This window comes from Colossoma macropomum, unplaced genomic scaffold, assembly GCF_904425465.1.
Source record: "Colossoma macropomum unplaced genomic scaffold, Colossoma_macropomum, whole genome shotgun sequence".
In the NCBI taxonomy this organism is placed as follows: domain Eukaryota; kingdom Metazoa; phylum Chordata; class Actinopteri; order Characiformes; family Serrasalmidae; genus Colossoma; species Colossoma macropomum.
Window position 1 is genome coordinate 7,874 of NW_023495561.1, and position 24,013 is coordinate 31,886.

Sequence of the window (24,013 nt, forward strand, 5' to 3'; positions counted from 1 at the left end):
ACTGCAGACATACAGAGCAGAACCTCCAGAGCCCAGCTGTGTGTCTATGAAGAGCAGCAACTCGATGTTTCAGCCTCCTAATTTGAGTAATGAAAGATCCAGTACTGACCTGAGGTGAGACAGTAACACTAGATGGTAGTGAGTTTGAACAGCATGTTTCTCCAGAAGCATATTTTTGTTTTTTTGTGTACTTGGACAACATCTCCACTTCCTGCTGCCACTGATAATAACAATGTTTTAAATACATGACCATCTGATGTTCCTAGTGTATCTGGCTCTACTGACTACATGACTGTAAGACTGGTGTGAAATGATATGAGAAAAAATAGATTTAAATTTTACCTTCCTTTAGTCATACTAAGTAATGTGCAGTTTGGAAAAAAGTTCATCAGTTCAACCCTAAAAATATTTATTATGATAACAAGAAATTGAGGTTTTATTTAATTTAAATAAATACTTTGACTAAAGCAGTGGTTCTTTCAAAGTATGTAATAAAACTAGTTAATTTAATTGTTACCACATGAAGTCATTTTGTAGCTTGATCTGATGAACCGTTTTTTACAGTGTGGGTCCCTGGCTATTATGATAATCAAGCTGGTAGAACTGATGAAAAGTTAAAGAGAGCATAGAGTGTGTAATGTAATGTTTTCTTGGAAACTTGAAAGATTTTTTGAATAATAAAAGAAAATGAAAATGAGAATAAAGGAAATTAAGCAAAGGGAAAAAAATACTCCTACAGAAAAAGGTAGATATTAATAGGAGTAATATTAGGGACATATGGAGTGGTATGAACGAGATCATCATCAGCTTCAGACACTTGGGTAGGGGTGAATAATAAATATAACACTAATAAATATGGTGCAGTAAATGTTGTGTACATTTTCTGTTTAATTACACAGCACATCTGTACTCGCTTCACACCCTGTCAGAGACACACTAAAGGCTATTTGAGCTGGATTAGTTTTACCAGTGGAAGACTGGTGACGTTATTTGTAAGTGATTTGACTGACCGACTCATGTAGGATAAAGCATCTGTATATTTTCTCAAATTATCTCAGATAGCCTGGATTAGAATGTCATATGTTCACTTAAACAAATCCAAACAAACAGCAAAAATGAATGTCCAGTAAATCCCAGATAGAATAGCATTATACTAGTAAACTGGGCTCATCTACGGGCATAAAAACTATGGGCATAGCAGATTCATACTGGATTAAAATCACAGATCTCATAGGTAGTCACTGAAGTTACAGCACCTCCCTACTTAAAACTCATCCAGTTAAACAGGGCTTGAGCTCATATTGTTTTCACAATATCCAATAACTTTAAAAGACATTGCATTTTATGCCCATATGGTGCATTTCTAGAGTACATAGTTCCATTCCTCATTACTACTCAAAATTTCAGTTTTTATCCTGACTGAATGGTGATCACTGCTCTACTAAAGTCTGTTTTTTACTTTTGATCTACATTAGCAGTTGTCTGATTAAGCAATCTTCTAATTTCCTTCGTCATGTCTTTCATTTATGTCTCTGCATTGCATTTCTAGACCACAGACATTCAGAGCAGAACCTCCAGAGCCCAGCCGTGTGTCTATGAAGAGCAACAACTCAATGTTTCAGCCTCCTAATTTTCAGTATGGAAAAAACCTGTACTGATCTGAGGTGAGACAGTAGTGAGATGCAGACACAACATGGTAGTGAATTTCAACAGCGTGTTTCTCAGGAAGCATCCTTTTGGCCTTTCCTGCTCTTGGACCACATCTCCATGTCCTACTGTCACTAAAAATGAGATTGAGATATTTGATGTATCTAGTGTGTCTGGCACTGCTGAGGCAACTACATGACTGTAAGACAGGTGTGAAGTGGTGTGAGAAGAAGGAAATTAAAATTCTACCTCACTTCATTCTCAATGAGAAAATTGGGCCACTAGCTTTCTAATAATTGAGTTAGACGAAGGAATGAAGTGTTAAAGAGAGCACAGAGCAGGGATCTTGTCCTAATGGCACAGACAGATTCTAAGGAAGCATCTTTTTGGTTTTTCTTGCGCCTGGACGACATATTGACAATGTTTACATGTTTACTTGCATGACCACCTGTACCTAGTATGTGTGGCTCTATGGAGGTAACAACATGGCTGTAGAGCTAAACTGAACCGAAGTGTGAGGAAAAATGTTTAAACCCTGCCTTTTGTTCGTAATGAGCAATTTATCTTACTGGCTTGTATGATGAATGAACTGCGGGAACTGGGGAAAATTCAAAGAGAACATAGATATTGTGGTACAGTGGTTCCCCAGTGACCTAAAATCTCTAAGTAAAAAAACAGTAGGATATTATTATTATTATTATTATTATTATTATTATTATAAAATGCAGCTCAAAGTGCTTTGCAATACAAAGTAAAAACAACAGAGGAAGAAAAAGAGAAAAAAGATCATCAAAATTAAAAAAGAAAATGCAATAAATAAAAGCAATAGCAAAAAGAAGGTACAGTAATAATAGTCAAAATGAAACTGCACAAGATAAAAATATTAGGAAAAATAAAATTAACAAGAAAGTAAAACTAATATTCCAATAAAAAGGTAATATTCCAGTAAAAACAAGGGAAATAATAAGAAAAGTCTACTTCTCATTTAGAGGGCTGGCAAATTGATCAAAACTATTGAACAGTATGATTGGTCCCCTTTAAGATGAAAGAAGTGTGAATACGGTACCTTTTTCTTTCATTTATCTTTACCTCTGTTGACAATATCGTAAGTTTTGTCACACTTTATATTTAGTAATAATGGAGTATTTACACCTGAACAGTACATGTAACAACAGTGTAACTACTGTTGATGAATTCACTGTTACGGATAGATTACAGTAGTATAGCTTAGGTTAATGTAATGTGTTGTAATGTGATGTTATGTTTGCAGCAGCAGCATATATCATTAACAGTGTTTTATCAGTAATTAAAAGATCTACAAGTATCTAAAAGTATCTACATAACAATTACAGAGGAACTGTCCCCTTATATTACAGTGTTTAAAGTGTATTTTTTTACAAAGTCACTGTGACATATTTGTGTTGTAACATTGTAAACATGATCAAGTCATATGGATTAATACTAATTTGTAATTTCACTTTACCTACCTGAAGAAAAATATTATAAAGATAGAAGAACATCTGCTGTAGCTGTGTAAATATCACATTACAGAATAAACTGCTGTAATCCATCTGTAACAGTGATGTTAATGTATAACTACACAGTTATTTGACACGACATAGTGGGACCACTTTATTTCATTAAGCCTTGATAACAATTTATTCTATGAAGGTAAATTAATTATTATATAATTTAAATTAAGTAACTCCACATATGTGAATGCTAATACCTAAAATATTACCATCTCTCTAATTAGCATTTTTATAACCATATTTATATGCCTATTTAACTCTTCTTGTCTCCACATCACATTTTCAGACTGCAAACATTCACGGCAGAACCTCCAGAGCCCAGCTGTGTGTCTATAAAGAGCCACAACTCAATGTTTCAGCCTCCTAATTTCAGTAATAAAAGAACCAGTACTGACCTGAGGTGAGAGACTAACACTACATGGTACTGATATTTCACAGGAAGCAGGTTTTTGTTTTTTCTTGCATGTGGACCACATCTCCACTTTTTCACGTGAGCTGACACAAGAAAAAGAAAATATTGAGCTAGTAGTAATTGTAGAAGCCAAACGCTACCTAATCACTTTAGGCAAGGTCAGTGTGTCTTGTTTTCATTTATGTGCATCAATTTGATGATCGCAGCAATAATTAATCAAATACATTTATCTTAATACCTTGGCCTTGATCCTTTGCAAATGTGGTTGATGGAGGTGGTGTGTGTTTCCTGACCATATTGTCATGCTGTGGACTCACATCTGTTAAGCTATATTCTTTTGTTTGCAACTGTCAAAAATTCAACTGAAGATCCATGTGGTTTGGGTGGATAGGCTGCCAGCGTGAAACACTCGTCAGTTGTGCGACTCAGCTTTTTATTTTCTGTTTAAAAACCCACAACACTAGTTAGGAAACCCTTGCTCCTTATCAGGAAAGGGAGGATTTCAAGAAAGGACCCCAGCATTGTGCAGCATTGGCCAAACTAGCAACAGCAAATGTTGAGATTTCTTGGATTGCTTAATGCTGGTCACGAGGTCATTTACGACAAGCACCAGGCAACTAGATAGCATGATTGAAGACACCATACAAAGTGAGGAAGCTAAACCTGTTAGTGGATTATCAAAGACATCTTTCCATAAGGAATAAATTGATTGACATATGGAGTGGTATCACAGAGATCATCACTAGCTTCAAATAGGAGTAAAATTAAAATTAAAACTAATAAATATTGTTTACTAAAGCACTAAAAATTGGAACGCTGTGGAAGATGTAAATAAAAACAAAATTCAATCTTGTGCAAATCAGTCAAACCCTGTATTTAATTGAAAATAGTACAAAGACAAAAAAATCAAATGCTGAAACTGAGAAATTTTATTGTTTTTGAAAAATATTTGCCCATTTTGAATTTGATGCCAACAACACATTCCAAAAAGTTGGGATGGGGGCCTGTTTACCACTGTGGTTCATCACCTCTTATTTTAAAACTCTGTAAGTGTTTGGGAACTGAGACCAATTGCTGTGGCTTGTACTAGTGAAATGTTTTCTCATTCTTGCTTGATACAGGATTTCAGCTGCTCAACAGTTCAGGGTCTCTTTTTTCATATATTTCATTTTATAATGTGATAAAATTTAATAAGTGTTGACAGGTCTGGACTGCAGGCAGGTCAGTTTAGCGCCTGGACTCTTTTAATACGGAATGCTGTTGTAATATAAGCAGAATGTGGTTTGGCATCGTCTTGCTGAAACGAGCAAGGCCTTCTCTGAAAAAGACGTTGTCTTGAAAAAACAAAAAAACATGTATATATCATTCAGCATTAATGGTGCCTTCACAGATGTGTACTTCGCCCATACCATGCACACTAATGCCCCCCTATACCATCATGAATACTGGCTTTTTAACTCTGCACTGATAACAAGCTGAGTGGTCTTTAGCCCAGAGGACACAGCATCCATGATTTAAACATTCAAGTGTTGATTTGTTGGAACACTTCCACTTCCCCTTGGTCCATTTTAAATGAGCTCAGGCCCAGAGAAGGCGAAGGCATTCCTGGATCCTGTTTATATGTGCTTTCTTCTTTGCGTTCAAGAGTTTTAATTAGCATTTGTGGATGCAGTGATTAACTGTTTTCATAGACAGTGTTTTTCAGAAGTATTTCTGAGCCCATGCAGTGATTTCCATGACAATATTATGTCTGTTTTTAATGCAGTGCCATCTGAGGGCCCAAAGATCACAGCCAGCAAATACTGGTTTTTGGCCTTGTGCCTTGCATACAGAGATTTCTCCAGATTCTCGGAATCTTTTAATGATATTATGTACTGTAGATGATGAAAGGCAAAAGTTCTTTGCTATTTTGATAAATGTTATTCTTGAATTGTTGCACTATTTGTTTTAGTAGTCTTTCACAGAGTGGTGAACTCCTCCTCATCTTTACTTCTGAAAGACTCAGCCTCTCTGAGATGCTCTTTTATACCCAGTCGTGTTACTGACCTGTTGCCAATTAACCACCAGGTGTTTTTTTTTTTAGGCATTACACAACTTTACCAGCCTTTTGTTGCCCCCATCCCAGATTTTTTGGAACGTGTTGCTGGCATCAAATTAAAAATGGGCATATATTTTAATGTAATTGAATAAAATTTCTCAGTTCAACATTTGGAAATGGGGTTGTACATGCCTTAAATAAAAATAAAGAATATATATATATATATATATATATATATATATATATATATATATATATATATATATATATATGTAGCTTAATTAAATAGCAAAGAAAAAATCTCCATATTTCCTGCAAACTCAGTCAGAGACATACTTAAATTATATATTTTAATTTTCATTTGTTTGCCATTTTACATCACAATATCAAATGACTTTATGGTATATTGTGTTTAATGTCCATCGTTGTTTACACCATTCTTTTCTAATTACTTCCCACTAAATCACTATATATGTTGGTTACCAGTAGCATCCTACCAGTATTTTGCATTAATTAGTGATTAATATTTGATCAGGAATAATTTGTAGGATTTCAGTAAACATATTTCTTTAACGCATCCTTGAGATCATGAGGCTGACCAGATATTATGAGGAAATCAGTGTATACATGTTTTTTCAGTGTATACGTGTAGAGCAAGTCCGAGTCCCAGCTCTTTGGGCCATGGGGAAACGAATGGACGCACCTGGACGTAAAAGTGTTTTTGGTCCATGAAATGGCTGTCTGTTTGAATCTGAAGTTTGAATCTATTTATTTTGTTTTATTAATGGCATTTTTGTATATTTTCCAAATCCATATTTTTAACAATTGTTCGCGTTATTCTTTGATTCATGTATTTATTTATTTATTTATTTATTCATTTATTTATTCATTCATTCATTCATTCATTCATTTATTTCTGTATTTCTTCGTTCGTATGATAATGAGGGGGCGTGCTTTCCACGTTCAGGCTTAGCAATCAAGACCAGAAGGAAAAGAGCTGATTAAACTGTTCTTTCACTCCATAAAGAGCTGCAGTGCCACAGACAGACAAACCTTCCGATAAATAACTCTCGATGGCTCCACAGGCCGTATGTGAGAAGGGCGTCCGAATGTCTGAGTTTGATCTGACTTTAACAGAAAAAGATGCTGAACCGCCTCCTCCAGAGTTCTGAACACTACTGGTCGACCTCTGCATCAGCAGAGGCAGCAAAATGGACCAAACTGTCCCCGCAGCCTCCACACGGTAGAGTAAACAATCCGTACCTGCATTTTCAGCCAGATCAGCCAAGAGCCTCAGATCTCTGACTGTCTGCTGCCTGTAAACAGCCGTTACTGTACTGTCTTGTCCTTAGTTACCGCTGAGAGAGCAAGACGTACAATCGATCTACAGAATCTGATATCGATCAACCAAATATTAACCTAGGAATATTAAGACGCTGTGACATCATTGACTGACAGCCCCTTTATTAGCATAAGGACAAGGAAATACAGAAATAAATAGAGAAATAAATAAATATAGAAATTAATAGTTATGGGAATAAATTAATAAAATAAATTAATCGGAACAGAAAATATGTTAATAAAGAAACATATAAATAACAAAAAAAAATACAAAAATTAGTGAGAAGGGGAAATAACTAAACAGACACATAAATAAATGCGGACATATTAATTTATATAAGATTTTATTTAATAATATATTAATTGTTATATATATTTATTTATTTTTAGATTTATCATCATTATTCTTTGCAATTCTACATCATATATGAATTTCCATGAAGTCATTTATTTTTCATTTTATTTATTTTTCATTTTGGCAAATCTGGTCCTCCATATTAGAGTTGCTGTCTGCAAAAGTGCATGCAGGACAACTAGGAAAGCAGAATGTTTCTGTTTTGCATTTTGTACATGACTGTTGCCCTTTCATGCTGAGAATGATAAATCCTGTTTACTAGGTCTTATATGGCAGGTGAACATATGCATTGCGATAAAATGCATTTAAGGGCTGCAATTTTGTATATTTTGCTCTAAAAGTCCCAAGCACAGCACACTGAGAATGTACCAAACTGTAAGTTTGTAAAATCTCCTGAACAGAAGTACATGCACAGATAGCCATCAGTATGGAACTGACAAAATTCCAGTTGTCATAGACAGCTTAATGTGCAAATGTCAGACATTTACATGTATACAGAGCATCTGAACCTGAGACTAGGAGCTCTCAGTGAATATATGTGGTCCTTTCCTTCTATGTGCAAGGGAACGTCTCCAACTGTTTGCTGGTGGTACACACACATCCGTTTCCTTTTTTTTGGAAAGTGGCTCTCAAGCAGCCTAATTAAGTGATAATATACTGGACATGACTTTACAAGCCTAGCGTGTGTGAGAAAGTAAAAAATCTCTATTACTACCTTATGTTTACACACTTCTTTATGTCTCACTCATTCTCTCTCTTCCATTTTCTTTCTTTTCTCTAGCTGTGGGAGGGACGCATCACTTCAGGATCAGTCCAGGTGTGGAATGTGTGAGCAGATTCAGACAAATCCAATCTCTATCAACTGTGGACACACTTTCTGTAGACAGTGCATCAACAGCTATTGGAACCAGTCTGCTCAGTCAGGAGTCTTAGCCTGTCCGCGCTGCAGGAAGAGGTCTAAGACACGTCCTGTTCTACATCAACCCATAGAGGAGTCCATGAAGCAGGAAGCAGTGGGTGATGTCCTGCACAGAGTCTTAGAGAGACACAAAACCAGCATGAAGAACAGGTATGAGAGCTTATTTGAGGGATTCAAAACACAAGAGAATAAAACCCTCCTGAACAGGATTTACACACAGCTCTACATCATAGAGGGAGAGAGTGAAGGAGTGAATGAAGAACATGAAGTTTTACAGATTGAAAAAACACTCTGGGACCAACACTGGCAGGATACACCGATTAACTGCTTAGATATCTTTAAACCTGTACAGTGCACTGTGGAAGAAATGGAAGAGCATAGCATCAGAACTTTGATGGCTGAAGATGTCAGATATGAAGAAAGAGAAGAAGATAAAGGTCCACAAGTGCAGAAACTCAGAACTGTACTGACTAAAGGAATTGCTGGCATTGGAAAAACAGTCTCTGTGCAGAAGTTCATTCTGGACTGGGCTGAAGGAAAAGCCAATCAGGATGTAGATTTGATGTTTGTGCTTCCATTCCGAGAGCTGAACCTGATTAAAGATCACCAGTACAGTCTTCATAGACTTCTGTGTGACTTCCATCCTGAGCTCAGAGATCTGGACACAGAGATATATGATGAGTGTAAAATGGTGTTCATATTTGATGGCCTGGATGAAAACAGAATTCCACTGAGCTTCTTACAGTGTGAGAACCTGTCAGATATAACCAAGCTATCATCACTGGATGTGCTGATGACCAACCTCATCAAAGGACAGCTGCTTCCCTCTGCTCACGTCTGGATAACCTCTCGACCAGCAGCAGCCAATCAGATCCCTCGTCAGTACATCAACCGTGTGACAGAAATTCAGGGATTCAATGACCCACAGAAGGAGGAATACTTCAGGAAGAGAATCAGTGACCAAGACCAAGCCAACTTCGTCATTTCACACATTAAGAAAACAAGGAGTCTCCACATCATGTGCCACATTCCAGTCTTCTGTTGGATCTCAGCCACTGTGCTTCAGCACATAATGAAACAGGGTATTACAGAAATCCCTAAAACCCTGACTGCAATGTATTCACACTTCCTGTGCACTCAGACAATCATGAGGCATGAGAAGTATAAGGAAAATTGTGAGATAAATCCAAAGGATCTCTTGGGATCCAACAGAAAGTTGCTTCTGAAACTGGCTGAACTGGCTTTCAAACAGCTGATGAAGGGCAATGTGATGTTCTATGAAGAAGACCTGAGAGAGTGCGGCATTGATGTGTCTGAGGCCTCAGTGTACTCTGGCATTTGTACTGAGATCTTTAGAGGAGAATTTTTGCTCTACCAGAGGAAGGTCTACTGCTTTGTTCATCTGAGCTTTCAGGAGTTTCTGGCTGCTCTCTATGTGTTTCACTGCTATGTTAGCCAGAACATGGAGGAACTGCAAGTTTTTAAGATAAAGAACAAAAAGCAGTCTGACAGTGATTCATTGGAAGATCTGCTAAGGGGTGCTGTACAAAAAGCTGTAAAGAGTGAGAATGGAAACCTTGATCTGTTTCTCCGTTTTCTGCTGGGAATTTCACTGGAGTCCAATCAGCAACTCTTAAAAGACCTTCTGACTCAAACAGTGAGCAGCTCAGAGAGTATCGACAAAACAGTTCAGTACATCAAACGCCTAATACCAACAAAGAATCTTTCCTCAGAGAAATCCATCAACCTGTTCCTCTGTCTCACTGAAATGAATGACCAGTCTTTATCCAAAAAAATCCAGGAATATCTGAAATCCAATAAAGGCTCAAGAAAGAATCTCTCTGCTGGAGAGTGTTTAGCACTAGCCTACATGCTTGTGACCTCAGAGGAAGTGCTGGATGAGCTGAACCTGAAGAATTACAACACAAACGAGAGTGGATATTTGAGATTGATCCCAGCTGTGAGCAACTGCAGAAAGGCTGTGTGAGTGTTGCATCTAATTAATATATTTTCATATTTGAATATTGATTGCTGAGAGAGATAATCAAGTAGCCATGTATCGTCTATTTATTGTGGAGAGGATGGCTAACAAAGTTTGCATACAAGTTAGGCAGCTGGCAACTCAGTGTATATATTAGTGATGTTCAGGGTAGGTGTAATATGATACACATATTTTCACATATTTTCATATATTTCTGTGTGATTTTCCATTTTGAGATCAGAAACGAATTAGATTTTTGATATTTCATTTCTTGATTATTCAGATTGCTAATTATATAATATGTACATTGGTTTAGCTTGCATAAATATAAAGTTCTCAAACAGAACTTTCAATGCCTGCTGCACCAGCTGCATAACATCAACTCCTGGAATGAATGAGAGGGTTTAAGAAATAAAGCCTAGTTAGCAGAGTATGGTTGTGTGCATAACATAACCCAGCCCTTTTTTCCTCCCACTATACTCAGGTAAGATTCGCCCCTAAGGCCTAATTGCATATGGCAAATGACATGTGATCATTTTGAGATGCTTTAAACTTTTAAATTTTTTATTTATCCTTTTTTATTATTTTTCACTACTGTTTTGATATCATTACACACCTATTGTTCAGAGACTTGGCCGCAGTCAACATTATTTGTATATGCATAGAAACTGGAAGTGCACATGACGTAAACTGAAAATAGATGTGAGATGATGGAAATTGGCATGTTTACTGAATGGAGGCCGTATAAATTTGTGTCCTTTATTATTATGTTATGGTAATATTATTAGAATTAATATAATATTAATAATAACAAAAATAACATGCTTACTCCCACAAGCACAGGATTACCAACACATACAGATATACACACATACAGGACAAATACTCATTACTGTTTAATTGTAATATGTACTGTACTTATCTGTACTTATTTGCCTTGTAGACTATCTGGCTGTAAACTCACCATGAACTCGTATGAAAATCTATGTTCTGCTCTGAAATCAACAAACTCACCCCTGAAAGAACTGGACCTCAGTACCACTGACCTGCAGGACTCAGGAATTGAGCTGCTCACTGCTGGATTGAGGAGTTCAAACTGTAAACTGGAGATTCTCAGGTGAGATTTCTGTAAATTCATTCTTGAATGGAAAAGGTTAAACTGTTAAGGCAGAGTGACCTGAGTACTCAAAATACTACAAAATACTCAAAATACTGTAGCCTCCAATATTTTTAACCAACTCTGAATGTTATAACATTAACTAAGATTCATCCCAGCTCGTTTGCACATCATTCTCATCATCCATGGTTTTATTCAGGGGCTCATTCACTCACTCCTCAAACTCCAGAGCTATTCCAAATGCAGCTATAGACTATAACATTGTGAGAGAGAGAGAGAGAGAGAGAGAGAGAGAGAGAGAGAGATAAAGAGAGCACAAGAGTGTGTGAGAGAGAAAGAGCATGTGCTAGGGAAAAGGTTTCTATTAGATGTGTAGAAGACATGGTTGATGTTTAGAGAAAGGAAAGGTGAAGAGGACTTTAAGATTGACATTACTGGGAAAACATCTCTGTTAGAGAGAATTTTTCTGTTGCAAGCTGTGTTGTTACTGCTTTTGTTTTTGCAAGACACAGCAATGGTCAATTCCAAATTCCTGTTTTATAGATCCTCATATTATCCCTTCTGTGTTGTTGGACCCATTTTCAATGTTTACCAAATAAAACATCATGCGATTTCTTATTATTTCAATCCCAGATTGCTTGTTTTTTTGTGAAGAATATATAAAATAACCCATTTTCAGTGTCTTCACTCTATTCACCCCCCACACATTTATATTACACATGTGCTGTTGGGCTGAACCCGTGGGGAGTAAAAGTGTGGAGGTGCTGTGTCCTTCACTCTGTTCTCCTCCTATATGGCCTGCTGTTAGTGTGTGTGAGTCTGTGTGTGTATGTGTTTGTATATGTGTGTGTGTCTGTGTGTGTGTGAGGGTGGACAACATGGACAGGCTGCTGACTGGCTACAGCTGCTAAAGGAGAACCCTACACTGGACACTTATTTTAAACATATGGTATTGTTACATAAATTGTTATGGCTGTATTGATTAAAAAAAAAACAATAATACGGGGGGTCCACCAGATCAACTGAGTAACAAAAACATGAATACCACACAAGGGTTAAATAAAAAGTAAAGTTGCACATTTTACAGATTATTAAAAAACTTTAGGTAAGAAAAACCTACAATGAACTGGGTTGAGCCCCAGACCTTTACATGCCCAGCCAACAGCCCTGCAAATAACTGAAGGATGTACTCTAGCTAGAAACTTTATCTCTACACTTACAACACCACAAATTTATTTTGCATGGTTAAATTGTATATTTACATTAAAAATATGTAAAAATGTTTCCTGAACAATTCAGAACAGCCATGTGCGTTCATTAACTATGACTCATCAGTGCAGAACAGTCTCTTAGCAAGAGTCTGTGTAAAATATATTATGCGTGGCTCTCACCGGATTGGTGCTCTGAGTCCAGTGTTTTTATTCCACCAGAGAAGTTGAGGGGCGCCTTCAACAACTCCCAACAAGTCCTTTTAGAATAAACTGTCCGATTTCCTTTCAATTGAATCTTTTGAGTTTCAGCTTTAAGTCAGGGACTCCCAACTCTGCAGTCCATTCATAAGACACAAGATGGTAAAAATGAAACAAAGGAAATGAAAAAGTAGTGATAGAAGTCCTTCTACAAATAGAATCAAAAGCTGTGTAATGTTCATTTACACAAAATCTCCATTAAAGCATAACAAAATACTTCAGACTAAACGTTCACAAAACATAATATCATCCATACTTACAGTGAGCATATAAATTCTCAATTTGAGGTCTTTAAAACAAGAGAGCAGCAACACACTCTTTATATTTTGCCTCTCTGACTAGCACTGAATCACTCCTTTTATGGAACTGATTAGTGCCATGACTCCCAGTGACTGGAGTAAACATTGCAGCTAGAAATATTTTTCCATACATAGAGACAGCCTAACCACTGGTAGTAGATAGATACTCATACCTGCTCTTGCCTGAACAGAACAGAAGAGTGATCGTATGAACATTACAGGTTAACAACCTGGACATCATTAGAAGATATAAATATATAGAATTATTATCCACAGCAACTCTGTAGTTCACATTGGCAAGACGCTTCACCATCTTTGCAGGGCATTTCTATTTAGGTACTAGTAAGAGAACTGCAAAGAGTAAAGAAAAAACAACTGTCCCATGCTGGTCAAATCAGTTGTGATTTTGATGGCTGAAACTGTAGAAATGGTTCTAGAAACACTTTTTGTCTGTTTTTGAAATGATGTACAGACAGAAAAAAAATAAAGTGGAACTTAGACTTAAGAACACACTTTCATTTTTTAGAATACTAATATTATAATAAATGTAATATTAATAATAGCAGTAATAACTTACTTATTCCCACAAGCACAGAATTTTACTCACATGCACAGAATTAAACTGCTTTAAATGTCCTGTATTCTACAAATGCATAGATGTAAAAAATTATAGAAACAGTGTTAAAGAAAATTAAGTAAATTATAGAAACAGTTTTAAAGAGTTTGCGCCACTGCAACACAGTATGCCAGTAGCAGAAAAGGCACCTGAAGCAGGCAGGATGCATGTATAAGTTTTAATTATTAAGTCTAGTTCACAGATGGGAGTTAAAGTGCAGACAGAAGAAATGAAAGAAATGAAAAGGAGAAGGATATATGAAAAAAACAAACAAAACAAAGAGTAGGAAACAATTAGAAAACACTAATGGAAAACAAATAATATCATCATTCCTGATTCCTGTGAGGCTGAATTCCAAAATTCTCACAATTTTTTATGCTGTTCTGAATAACATATATAATGGAATATATGAAGTACTGTTTTCTAATTTTCTTATAGTCCAGATTACTGTGATCCTGAATTTCTCATTGTCTGTTGTAACTGTAATATGTACTGTATTTATTTGCCTTGTAGACTAGGTCACTGTAAACTCACCACAAACTCCTGTGAAGCTCTCTGTTCTGCTCTGAAATCAACAAACTCAACCCTGAAAGAACTGGAACTCAGTAAAACTGAAGTGCAGGACTCAGGAACAGAGCTGCTCTGTGCTGGATTGAAGAGTTCAAACTGTAAACTGGAGATACTCAGGTGAGTTTTCTGTAAATTCATTCCTGAATGGAAAAAGTTAAGCTGTTAAGGCAGAGTGACCTGTGCAATCAAAATACTACATAATAATGACTGAATATATAGCATTTTAAAGTGCCAGTAAAATATCAGTAAAAAGACAAAGAAAGTTTCTCTGTCAGATGTGTAGAAATCATGGTTGTTGTGGAGAGAGAGGAAAGGTGGAGAGGACTGCAAATGTTTCTCCAACATTTCACAACAGCCATGTGCATTCAGTACGTGTCCTTCATCAATGCACAACAGTCTCTTAGCAAGAGTCTTTATAAAAGATATTCTGGGTGACTCTCACCTGTTCGGTGCTCTGAGTCCTGTGTTTTTATTCCACTAGAAAAGTCCAGGGGCAAGAAGTCCCAACAAGTCCTTAATGTCCTTAAGTCCTGTCCTTAAATGCTTGATGTAGTCGATCAGTGTAGCTCCAGTCCTGTAGCTCCATGTTCAGATTTCCTTTCAGTAGGTTCTTTCGAGTTTGAGCTTTATGTCAGGGACTCCCAACTCCTCAGTCCATCAATAAGAAACAAGACGATAAAGATGAATTAAAGGAAATGAAAACAGAATCAAAAGCTTAACATTCTTTTACACATACTCTTCATTATACCATAACAAAATACTTCAGACTCAACATAAATAAAACATATAATATCATCCATACTTACAGTGAGCATAAAAACCTTTGTTTTCTCAATTTAACGTCTTTAAATCAAGAAAGTAGTAACACACTCTTTATAGTTTGCCACTCGGACTAGCACTGAATCACGCCTTTTATGGATCTGATTAGTGCTATGACTCCCACTGGCCCTCTTGTGTTGAGGTGAACATTGCACCTAGAAAATCATTTGCATACATAGAGACAGCCTAAGCACAGGCAGTAGTTTCAAACCCATCCCCACTCCCTACATCAGACCAAAGGGTGGCTGTACAAAACTTTATCAGGTTAAGAACATGGACCTTGTTAGAAAATCTAGATACATAGGATCATTATCTATAGCGACTCTGTAGTTCACATTGGCAAGACGCTTCACAATCTTTGCAGGACATTTCTATTTAGGTGCTAGTTAGAGAACTAAAAAGAGTAAAGAAAAAAAAACAACTGTCTCATGCTGGACAAATCTGATGTAACATGCTAAGTGTTAGCCAATATATGTATTTTTTATTACAGTTCTGGGGAAAAAAAAATATGCAGAGAATATTTGATGGCTGAAACTGTGCAAGTTGTTCTAAAAATATTTTTGGCTGTTTTTTGAATGTTATATGGACAGAAAAATATAACGTGGAACACTGACTCAAAGACACACATTTTTTTAAATGATAGTATTATAATAAATGTAATATTAATAATAGCAGTAATAATATGTTTATTCCCACAAGCACAGAATTTTACTCACATGCACAGAATTAAACTGCTTTAATGTCCTGTATTCTACAAATGCATAGATGTAAGGAATTATAGAAACAGTGTTAAAGAAAATTAAGTAAATTAGAGGAACAGTGTTAGTGTAGAGTTTGTGCCACTGCAACACAGTATGCCAGTAGCAGAAAAAGCATGTGAAGCAGGCAGGATGCATGTATAAGTTTTAATTATTAAGTCTAGTTCACAGATGGGAGTTAAAGTGCAGACAGAAGAAATGAAAGAAATGAAAAGGAGAAGGATATGTGAAAAAAAATAAAACAAAGAGTAGACAACAATTAGAAAACACTAATGGAAAACAAAAATACTATCTAATCTATTCAGGTGCTCTCGTTTCTACTTTGTTTCCAGTGTCACTCACTCCTCTGCACTTCTCTGTGTGTGTGTGTGTGTGTGTGTGTGTGTGTGTGTTTGTTTCTTCTTCTCTTGCTGGCTGTAATGTACCCTTTGCCCCATATGTGCCTACTGAAGTGGAAGGAAGAGCAAAGAATGTTTAGTTTTAGAGCGAAAGTCCAAATAGTATTGAAATTAGTCATAACAAAACAAATATTCTAAATGAGACCATCATTTATTCTCTTCTGAAAAACGTATGTAAATAGAAACATCCCTAATATATGAAAGTGTTATTTTCTGTGCTCATTATTCCTGATTCCTGTGAGGCTGAATTCCACATTCTCTGTTTTAACCGTAATATGTACTGTATTTATTTGCCTTGTAGATTAGGTCACTGTAAACTCACCATAAACTCCTGTGAAGCTCTCTGTTCTGCTCTGAAATCAACAAACTCATCCCTGAAAGAACTGGAACTCAGTAAAACTGAAGTGCAGGACTCAGGAACAGAGCCGCTCTCTGCTGGATTGAAGAGTTCAAACTGTAAACTGGAGATACTCAGGTGAGTTTTCTGTAAATTCATTCCTGAATGGAAAAAGTTAAGCTGTTAAAGCAGAGTGGCCTGTGCAATCAAAATACTACAGAATACTCAAAATGCTATAGCATAATATTATCTAACCAGCTCTAAACCTTATAACTTTAACATATCACAAGTTTCACCCCAGATCATTCTTACATCATTCTCATCATCCATGGTTTCATTCAGGGCCACATTCACCTCAAACTCCAGAGCTATTCCAAATGCAGACAGTAACATTATGAAAGAGAGAGAGAGAGAGAGAGATAAAGAGAGCATACGCTAGAGAGTGAGATTGCAAGAAAGAAGGTGTGTGAATGCCTGAAATGTCTGTAACAAAAAGCCTAATTTTTTGCGTAAAAAATTGCCCTCCCTGGCCACAACCTGATATTTTGTTGGGCTTGAGTCGGGTAGACTTGTAAAACTTTAATCAAGACATTCAGAAAATGACCTAGGTGGAATGTTTTGTTTTAGCATGATTTCCATATTTAAAATATGGTTCCTAGTTTGGTTTTTCAGTACAATTTTAATGGCTGAATATATAGCATTTTACAGTGTCAGTAAAATATATAGAATCTATAGACAAAAAAGTTTCTCTGTTAGAAGACATGGTTGATGTGGAGAGAGACTAAAGCTTTAGAGGACTTTATAAATGGCATTATTGGGGAAAGAACACTGTTAGTGACACATTCTTTCTGTTACAAGCAGTGTTTTCACTCTTCTCTTGTTTTTTAATGATTTTGTTTGCAAGACACAGCAATGGTCAGTTCTAAATCCATGCAGGTTTTGTTGAGGTGTAGATCCTTACATTATACAAAAAACTAAAATTGTACATTTTAGAAATAATAATAAAAAAAAACTTTAGGTAAGAAAACCCCAGAAACAATCCTACAATTAACTGGGTTGAGCCCCAGATCATTACATGCCCAGCCAACAAGCCAACAGCCCTCCAAATTACTGAGGGATGGACTCTAACTAACAGCTTTGTCTCTGCACATTTAACACCATTAACTAAAAGTACATATTTACATCAAAATATGTACAAATGTTCCTCCAACAATTCACAACAGCCATGTTCATTCATTAACTGTCATTCGTCAAACACAACGGTTAGTTAGTGCAAGTTTCTGTAAAAGATATAATGGGTGGCTCTCACTGGTTTGGTGCTCTGAGTCCAGTGTTTTTATTCCACCAGAGAATTCAAGGAGCAGCAAGTCCCAACAAGTCATTTTAGAGGGAACTGTCCCAAAGTACTAGATGTAGTCGATCAGTGTAGCTCCAGTCCTGTAGCTCCATGTTCAGATTTTCTTTCAGTTGGATCTTTTTGAGTTTCAGCTTTAAGACAGGGACTCCCAACTCCTCAGTCCATTCATAATAAAAAAGAGTGTAAAAATGAAGTGAAGGAAAAGAAAAAGTAGTAATAGAAGTCCATCTACAACTCTTTTTATGGAGGTGATTAGTGCTATGACTCCCAGTGACCCTCTTGGAGTAAACATTGTACCTGGAAAAGCTTTTGCATACATAAAGACATCCTAACCACTGGCAGTAGTTACAAACCCACCCCCGCTCCCTTCATCAGACAAAAGAGTGGCTCTATTAAACTTTGACAGGTTAACAACACGGACGATGTGACTCTGTTGGCAGAATTGCTTCACAAATAGAAAGGACATTTCTATTTAGGTGCTAGTAATACAACTAAAACTATAAAGAAAACAACTGTCCCATGTTGGTCAAAGCTGATGTAACATGCTAAGTGTTTGCCAATATGTGTATTTTTTATGACAGTTCTGGAAAAACATATGAGGAAGAATTTTTGATGGCTGAAACTGTGCAAGTGGATCTAAAAATATTTTTGGCTGTTTTTTGAATGTTGTACGGACAGAAAAATATAAATGAATTAATTTTATAGAGAATTTAAGTATTTTTTTTGTAAATCTATTTCTGTGTTCTGACTTGTACTCTGTGTCCAGCTTCACTCACTCTTCTGCACCTCTGTGTGTGTATTTGTATATGTGTGTGTGAGTGTGTGTGTGTGTGTGTGTTTGTTCTTCTCTGACTGGCTGTAATGTACCCCTTGCCCCATGCCTGCCTACTGAAGTGAAAAGAAAAGCAAATGAAGTTTAGTTTCAGAGCAAAAGTCGTTGAGGGAAAAAGGAGTACAAATAGTAATGAAAATATTCAAATAAAATTATAAGATTATTAGAAGATTAGAAAACATTCAAATTGAGACCGTTTTTTATGCTGTTCTGAATAACCTATGTAATGGAAGCATCCTAGTATATGAGGTACTGTTTTCTAATTTTCTTATATTCCAGATTCTGTGATCCTGAATTTCTCATTCTCTGTTTTAACCATAATATGTACTGTATTCATTTGCCTTGTAGACTAGGTCACTGTAAACTCACCATGAACTCGTATGAAGCTCTCTGTTCTGCTCTGAAATCAACAAACTCATCCCTAAAACAACTGGACCTCAGTCACACTGACCTGCAGGACCCAGGAGGGAAGCTGCTCTCTGCTATATTGAAGAGTTCAGACTGTAAACTGGAGATACTCAGGTGAGCTTTCTGTAAATTAATTCCTGAATGGGTTTCTAGAGCTGTAGACCCATTCACACACCATTCTCCTCATCCATGGTTTCATTCAGGAGCACATTCACTCCTCAAACTCCAGAGCAATTCCACATGCAGCTATAGACTGTAACGTAAAGAGAGAGAGAGAGAGAGAGAGAGAGATAAACAGTGAGAGATAAAGGGTGAAAGTGCTAGAGAGAAAATGAAAGTCCATGAACTGTCTGTAAAAAAAGAAAACATACTACATAAAAAACACTAAATAGAAAACAAGCCTAACAGATTTTTTCATGATTTTATTTACAAGAGATGAAAATTGTCATTTCTAGGTTCCTTTCAAGTTTTGTTGATGTGTAGATTCTCACACTGTGCAAAAAGTAAAAATTAAACACTTTAAAAATAATAATAATAAAAAAAGGTAAAGATACACCAAAACAATCTTTCAGTGAACTGCGCTGAGCCATGGATCTTTTCATGCCCAGCCAACTCTTCTGCAAATAATTGAGGGATGGACATCAACAATCCCAACACATCCTTTTAGAGTGAACTGTCCTTAAGTGATGTAGTTGATGTGGTCAATCAGTGTAGCTCCATTTCTGTAGCTCTATGTTTGGATTTCCTTTCAGTTGTATCTTCTGAGTTTGAGTTTTAGGTTGGGGTCTCCCAGCTCCTCAGTCCATCCATCAGACACAAGAGGATAGAAATGAAACGAGAGAAAGGAAAATGTAGTAGATGTCATTCCTCAAATAGAATCAAAAGCTGTGTTACGTTTTTTTACACATAAACCTCATTATAGGATAACAAACTGGACATAAACAGAGCATGACTGAAATCTTCAGAATATTATTGCTATAAATGAGAACTGGTGGGTCAAGAATTAGCATTCTGATCAGGCTGGACTACTGCAGGGTTAAAACAAGATGGAGCAGTACCATTGACTAAAGAGCTATTTATGGTGAATAAGAGAGACTAGGACTGACAGTTTCAAAGACTGCTTTAAAGGAAGAATGTTGAGGAACCTGTTAGTGTGTAGAAGAATGGAAAAAGATACAGGCCTAAAAGAAAGGAAAACTTACAGGCTTAATCTTATTAAAAATTAAACTTGTGATGAACTCTGGAAGGTCATAATCATGGGGAGAGATGTAATTTTATACTGTCAATGTTGTTATAAATTAATTTACAACATTTTCACATAATTCTGTGGCTGCATCAGGATCAACCATCATAGCAGAGTTAAATATAGTATTTATTGTTCTAAACTTTAGGCTTTAGAGTTTAGTTTAGAGTTTATAGACGTAATACTAGAGATACATTTTACAGAGTGCTAGTACTTAGCCAGGCACTCCTTCAATGCATATGACATTTGTAATATATTTTTTTTTCATTTTACATTTTTCAGGAAGCATTTAAAAAGAGTTCTTGATAATTATTGCTCATTCCTTACCCTGACCAGTTGTGTTGATCTAGGCCCATGTTGTTGCTCACTGTCACTCTAAACAGATTTCAGCAAATAACACAGAGGTTTCATCCTGATTTCCCCATTCAAACACATATGAATAAATCATGGCACTTTAGCCAGATAGCTGCAAACCAAAGTGAATCCAGCATTGAGAGAGAAAAAGCCATTCCAACCAACTTTCTGATGAACTCTGGGCGCCGACAACTTAAAGAGAAAGTAGAGAATTGGCAGTGATTCTGGAGATATATAGTATTAAGCCTTGTTAGTCTGAGCAGAGAAAAGTGAATTTTGCAGCTCATCAGAGTAACATCCACACTTATGTCTAAAATTCATTCACTTTTACAAATCAAATTTCAAATACAAAAAAGAGCTGTAAAGAGATTTCCAATGGAACATAAACTAGCTTAGAAATGATATTGCTATTGTTGCTAGTGTTATTAGCATTAATGCTACAGCTAGAGAGTGAGTGGTTATTGCTCTTATTTTTACACTCTTAAGAAAAAATTATAATGTGTTTGACTTTACCCATGATTGAGTGTGTGTTCATGTAAAACTGATCTTAGAGTCTGTTAGAGTCTCATGTTGATTTATTTTACTAAATATCCTGTATCTTTTAATTCTTACTATAAATATCAAAAGGTATTATGAGAAAACATTTCAGGCTGGTAAAATTTGGGTATCCACCAGACACTGCAGCAGGTCGAGCACTCTGCACATAATGCCAGACTGCTGATGTTGATTCAGCAAAAGTAGGCTTGCCAGTCTTTTTTTTACTTTTTACGAAGTGTCTGCAAGTCTATTGGAAAGTCATAGAAAGCAAAAATAAACCATTCACTCTACTGTAAACCGCACCCTCGGTGATGGGATTTCTGATCCTGAAACTGGAGTAGCTCTGCCCCTGGGTACTGCAGGATCAGGAATGGGAGCCACTACATTTTTTTGGCCACAGCCCTGCACAGCTAGTGTTTTATACAGTTTATACAGTTCACTGCTTTAACATCATCAGCAGTCATCAATGAGTTCACCTTAGAGCGGGTACACAGTCTAGCTCTCCAGTGCTGTGGCTCTCCAGTATTTGGCACCAGTGGCTGAAAGCATGACAAGAAAATATTAAGCAAACTGACAAGAAATTGGAATTCAGCAGAGTTTACATATTAAGTGAACAAAGTAGCAAATTATTCCACTTCGTGGAACAATTTAGTGATTTACAAATATGCAAGATCATGTCTAATGTGTAATTTTCTTTCATATATGTATTCACTCTTTGCAGACTATCTTGGTGTAATATTAGGAGAAAGCCTTGTGAAAATCTGGGATCAGCTTCACATCCAGTTAACTCCTCCCTGAAAGAGCTGGACCTCAGGAACAGTGACCTTCAGGATTCAGGGACAGAGCTGCTCTCTGCTGTACTGAAAAGTCCACACTGTAAACTGGAGATACTCAGGTGAGATTTCATTCTTGATATTCAGTGCTTCACCAGCACATCTTTTTACAACAAAAGGATGTTTTAGTGAATTTAAAGAATCATACAATATTCCATATTTTATAAAATAAAACTTATATAATACAAGATCCAAGTCTATGAAAGTGAAGCATGAGGGAAAAATTGAAAAAGGTTAAATACACAGAGCTAAATAAAAGGTCCCTCCCTACATGACTGTGTGTTTAAATATTGATCAAACCTGGCTACAGTCAGAAAACTTGTGCTGAGATTAATAACTGACCAACACAACTATTAAAGCACAACGTCGTTGGTGACTGTAACTCTAAACAGAACTGACCAAATAACATAGAGATTACCTCGCAATTTCCCTGTTCAAACACAAACCACTAAATCATGCCACATTAGCCAGCAAGCTAAAAAGGGTGTATGAGTCATATTGTGCTAATAATAGTGCTTAAATCTGTTAGTGTGAATTCAGTGCTCAGTACTGACCTAGCTAAATCTGTCCTCAATGATTTATTCACAGCAGTAGATACAGCATATAAATAATTTTTGAACAAATCCACAAGAAGCCAAATTTTTTGGTCACATTTGCTTCTTGTTTTTGGATGCTAACAGCACAGAGGATAACTTATTCTTAGAGGCTAGAACATAACTGATTTCACAGTCTTTTATAATTTAACTGTTTAAGTTGAAGGTAATTGATTTACTTGAGATATTTACTAAATATCTCCTATGTTTTCATTATTACTATACATATCAATATGTATTATGATAGAACATTTCTGGCTGGTAAAATTTGGGCATCCACCAGACACTGCAGGCAGGTTCAGCACTGTGCACAAAATGCTGCTGAAGGTGATCCAGCAAAAGTAGGCTCGTCAGCATTTTTTTTTAAAGAAAGCATGAGTTAAACAACTATAGCTGATTTTAGTGCCATTTTGCTAAATGAATATTGTAATCAAACTTGAACTACTTTGTGAGAAAAAGGAAACAAATTTCTGACTTTATTTATTGACTTTATTTACCCTACTATCAGTTAATGGAACCATCTTAGTAAGCTACAAATATGCAAGACAATTGTAACTGTGTTGTATAAATTAATGAAATAAAGCCTTTTTTTCTTATTACTTTTTACAAGACATATGTTCACTCTTTACAGAATATCTTGGTGTAACATTGCAAGCTCCTCTCTGAAAGACCTGGACCTCAGCCACAATGACCTTCAGGATTCAGCAACAGAGCTTCTCTCTGCTGTACTGAAGAGTCCACACTGTAAACTGGAGATACTCAGGTGAGATTTCATTTTTGATATTCAGTACTTCACCAGCACATCTTTTTACATAAAAAAGATGGTTTAGTTCATTTGAAGAATTATTCAATATTCAGTGCTTAAAATAAGATTTCTTAATTATAAGATCCAATTATACGAATGTGAAGCATGAGAGACAAACTCAAAAAGGTGAAAAAAGGTGAAATATCTAAATAAAAGATCCCTCCCAACATGACTGTGTCTTTGAATATTAATCAATCCAAGGCTACATTCAATTTTTTTGCTGAGATTAATAACTGACTAATGCAACTACTAAAACATAATGTTGTTGGCAACAAGCACTCTAAACAGAACTGAGACGACCAAATAAAATAAAGGTGACATCACAATTTCCATGTTCAAGCACAAACCACTAAATCGTGCCACATTAGACAGCAAGCTGCAAACATAAGTGAACCCAGTATTGAATGAGGACAAGACATTCCAGCCACCTTTCTGATGAACTT

At 36.3% G+C, this 24,013-nt stretch overlaps 1 protein-coding gene across 1 annotated transcript; it reads left to right on the forward strand.

Moving 5' to 3' along the window:
* Positions 1-23,528, forward strand: LOC118802388 (NACHT, LRR and PYD domains-containing protein 12-like; the record flags this gene model as incomplete). Its single annotated transcript, XM_036562908.1, is given in 10 exon segments — positions 1-114; positions 1,550-1,664; positions 3,466-3,579; positions 8,107-10,227; positions 11,169-11,342; positions 14,240-14,413; positions 16,573-16,746; positions 19,146-19,319; positions 22,061-22,234; positions 23,397-23,528. Coding segments are annotated over 9 exon segments (3,263 nt in total), but the record flags the coding sequence as incomplete, so codon positions are not given.
* Between the last annotated feature and the right edge of the window lie 485 nt (positions 23,529-24,013).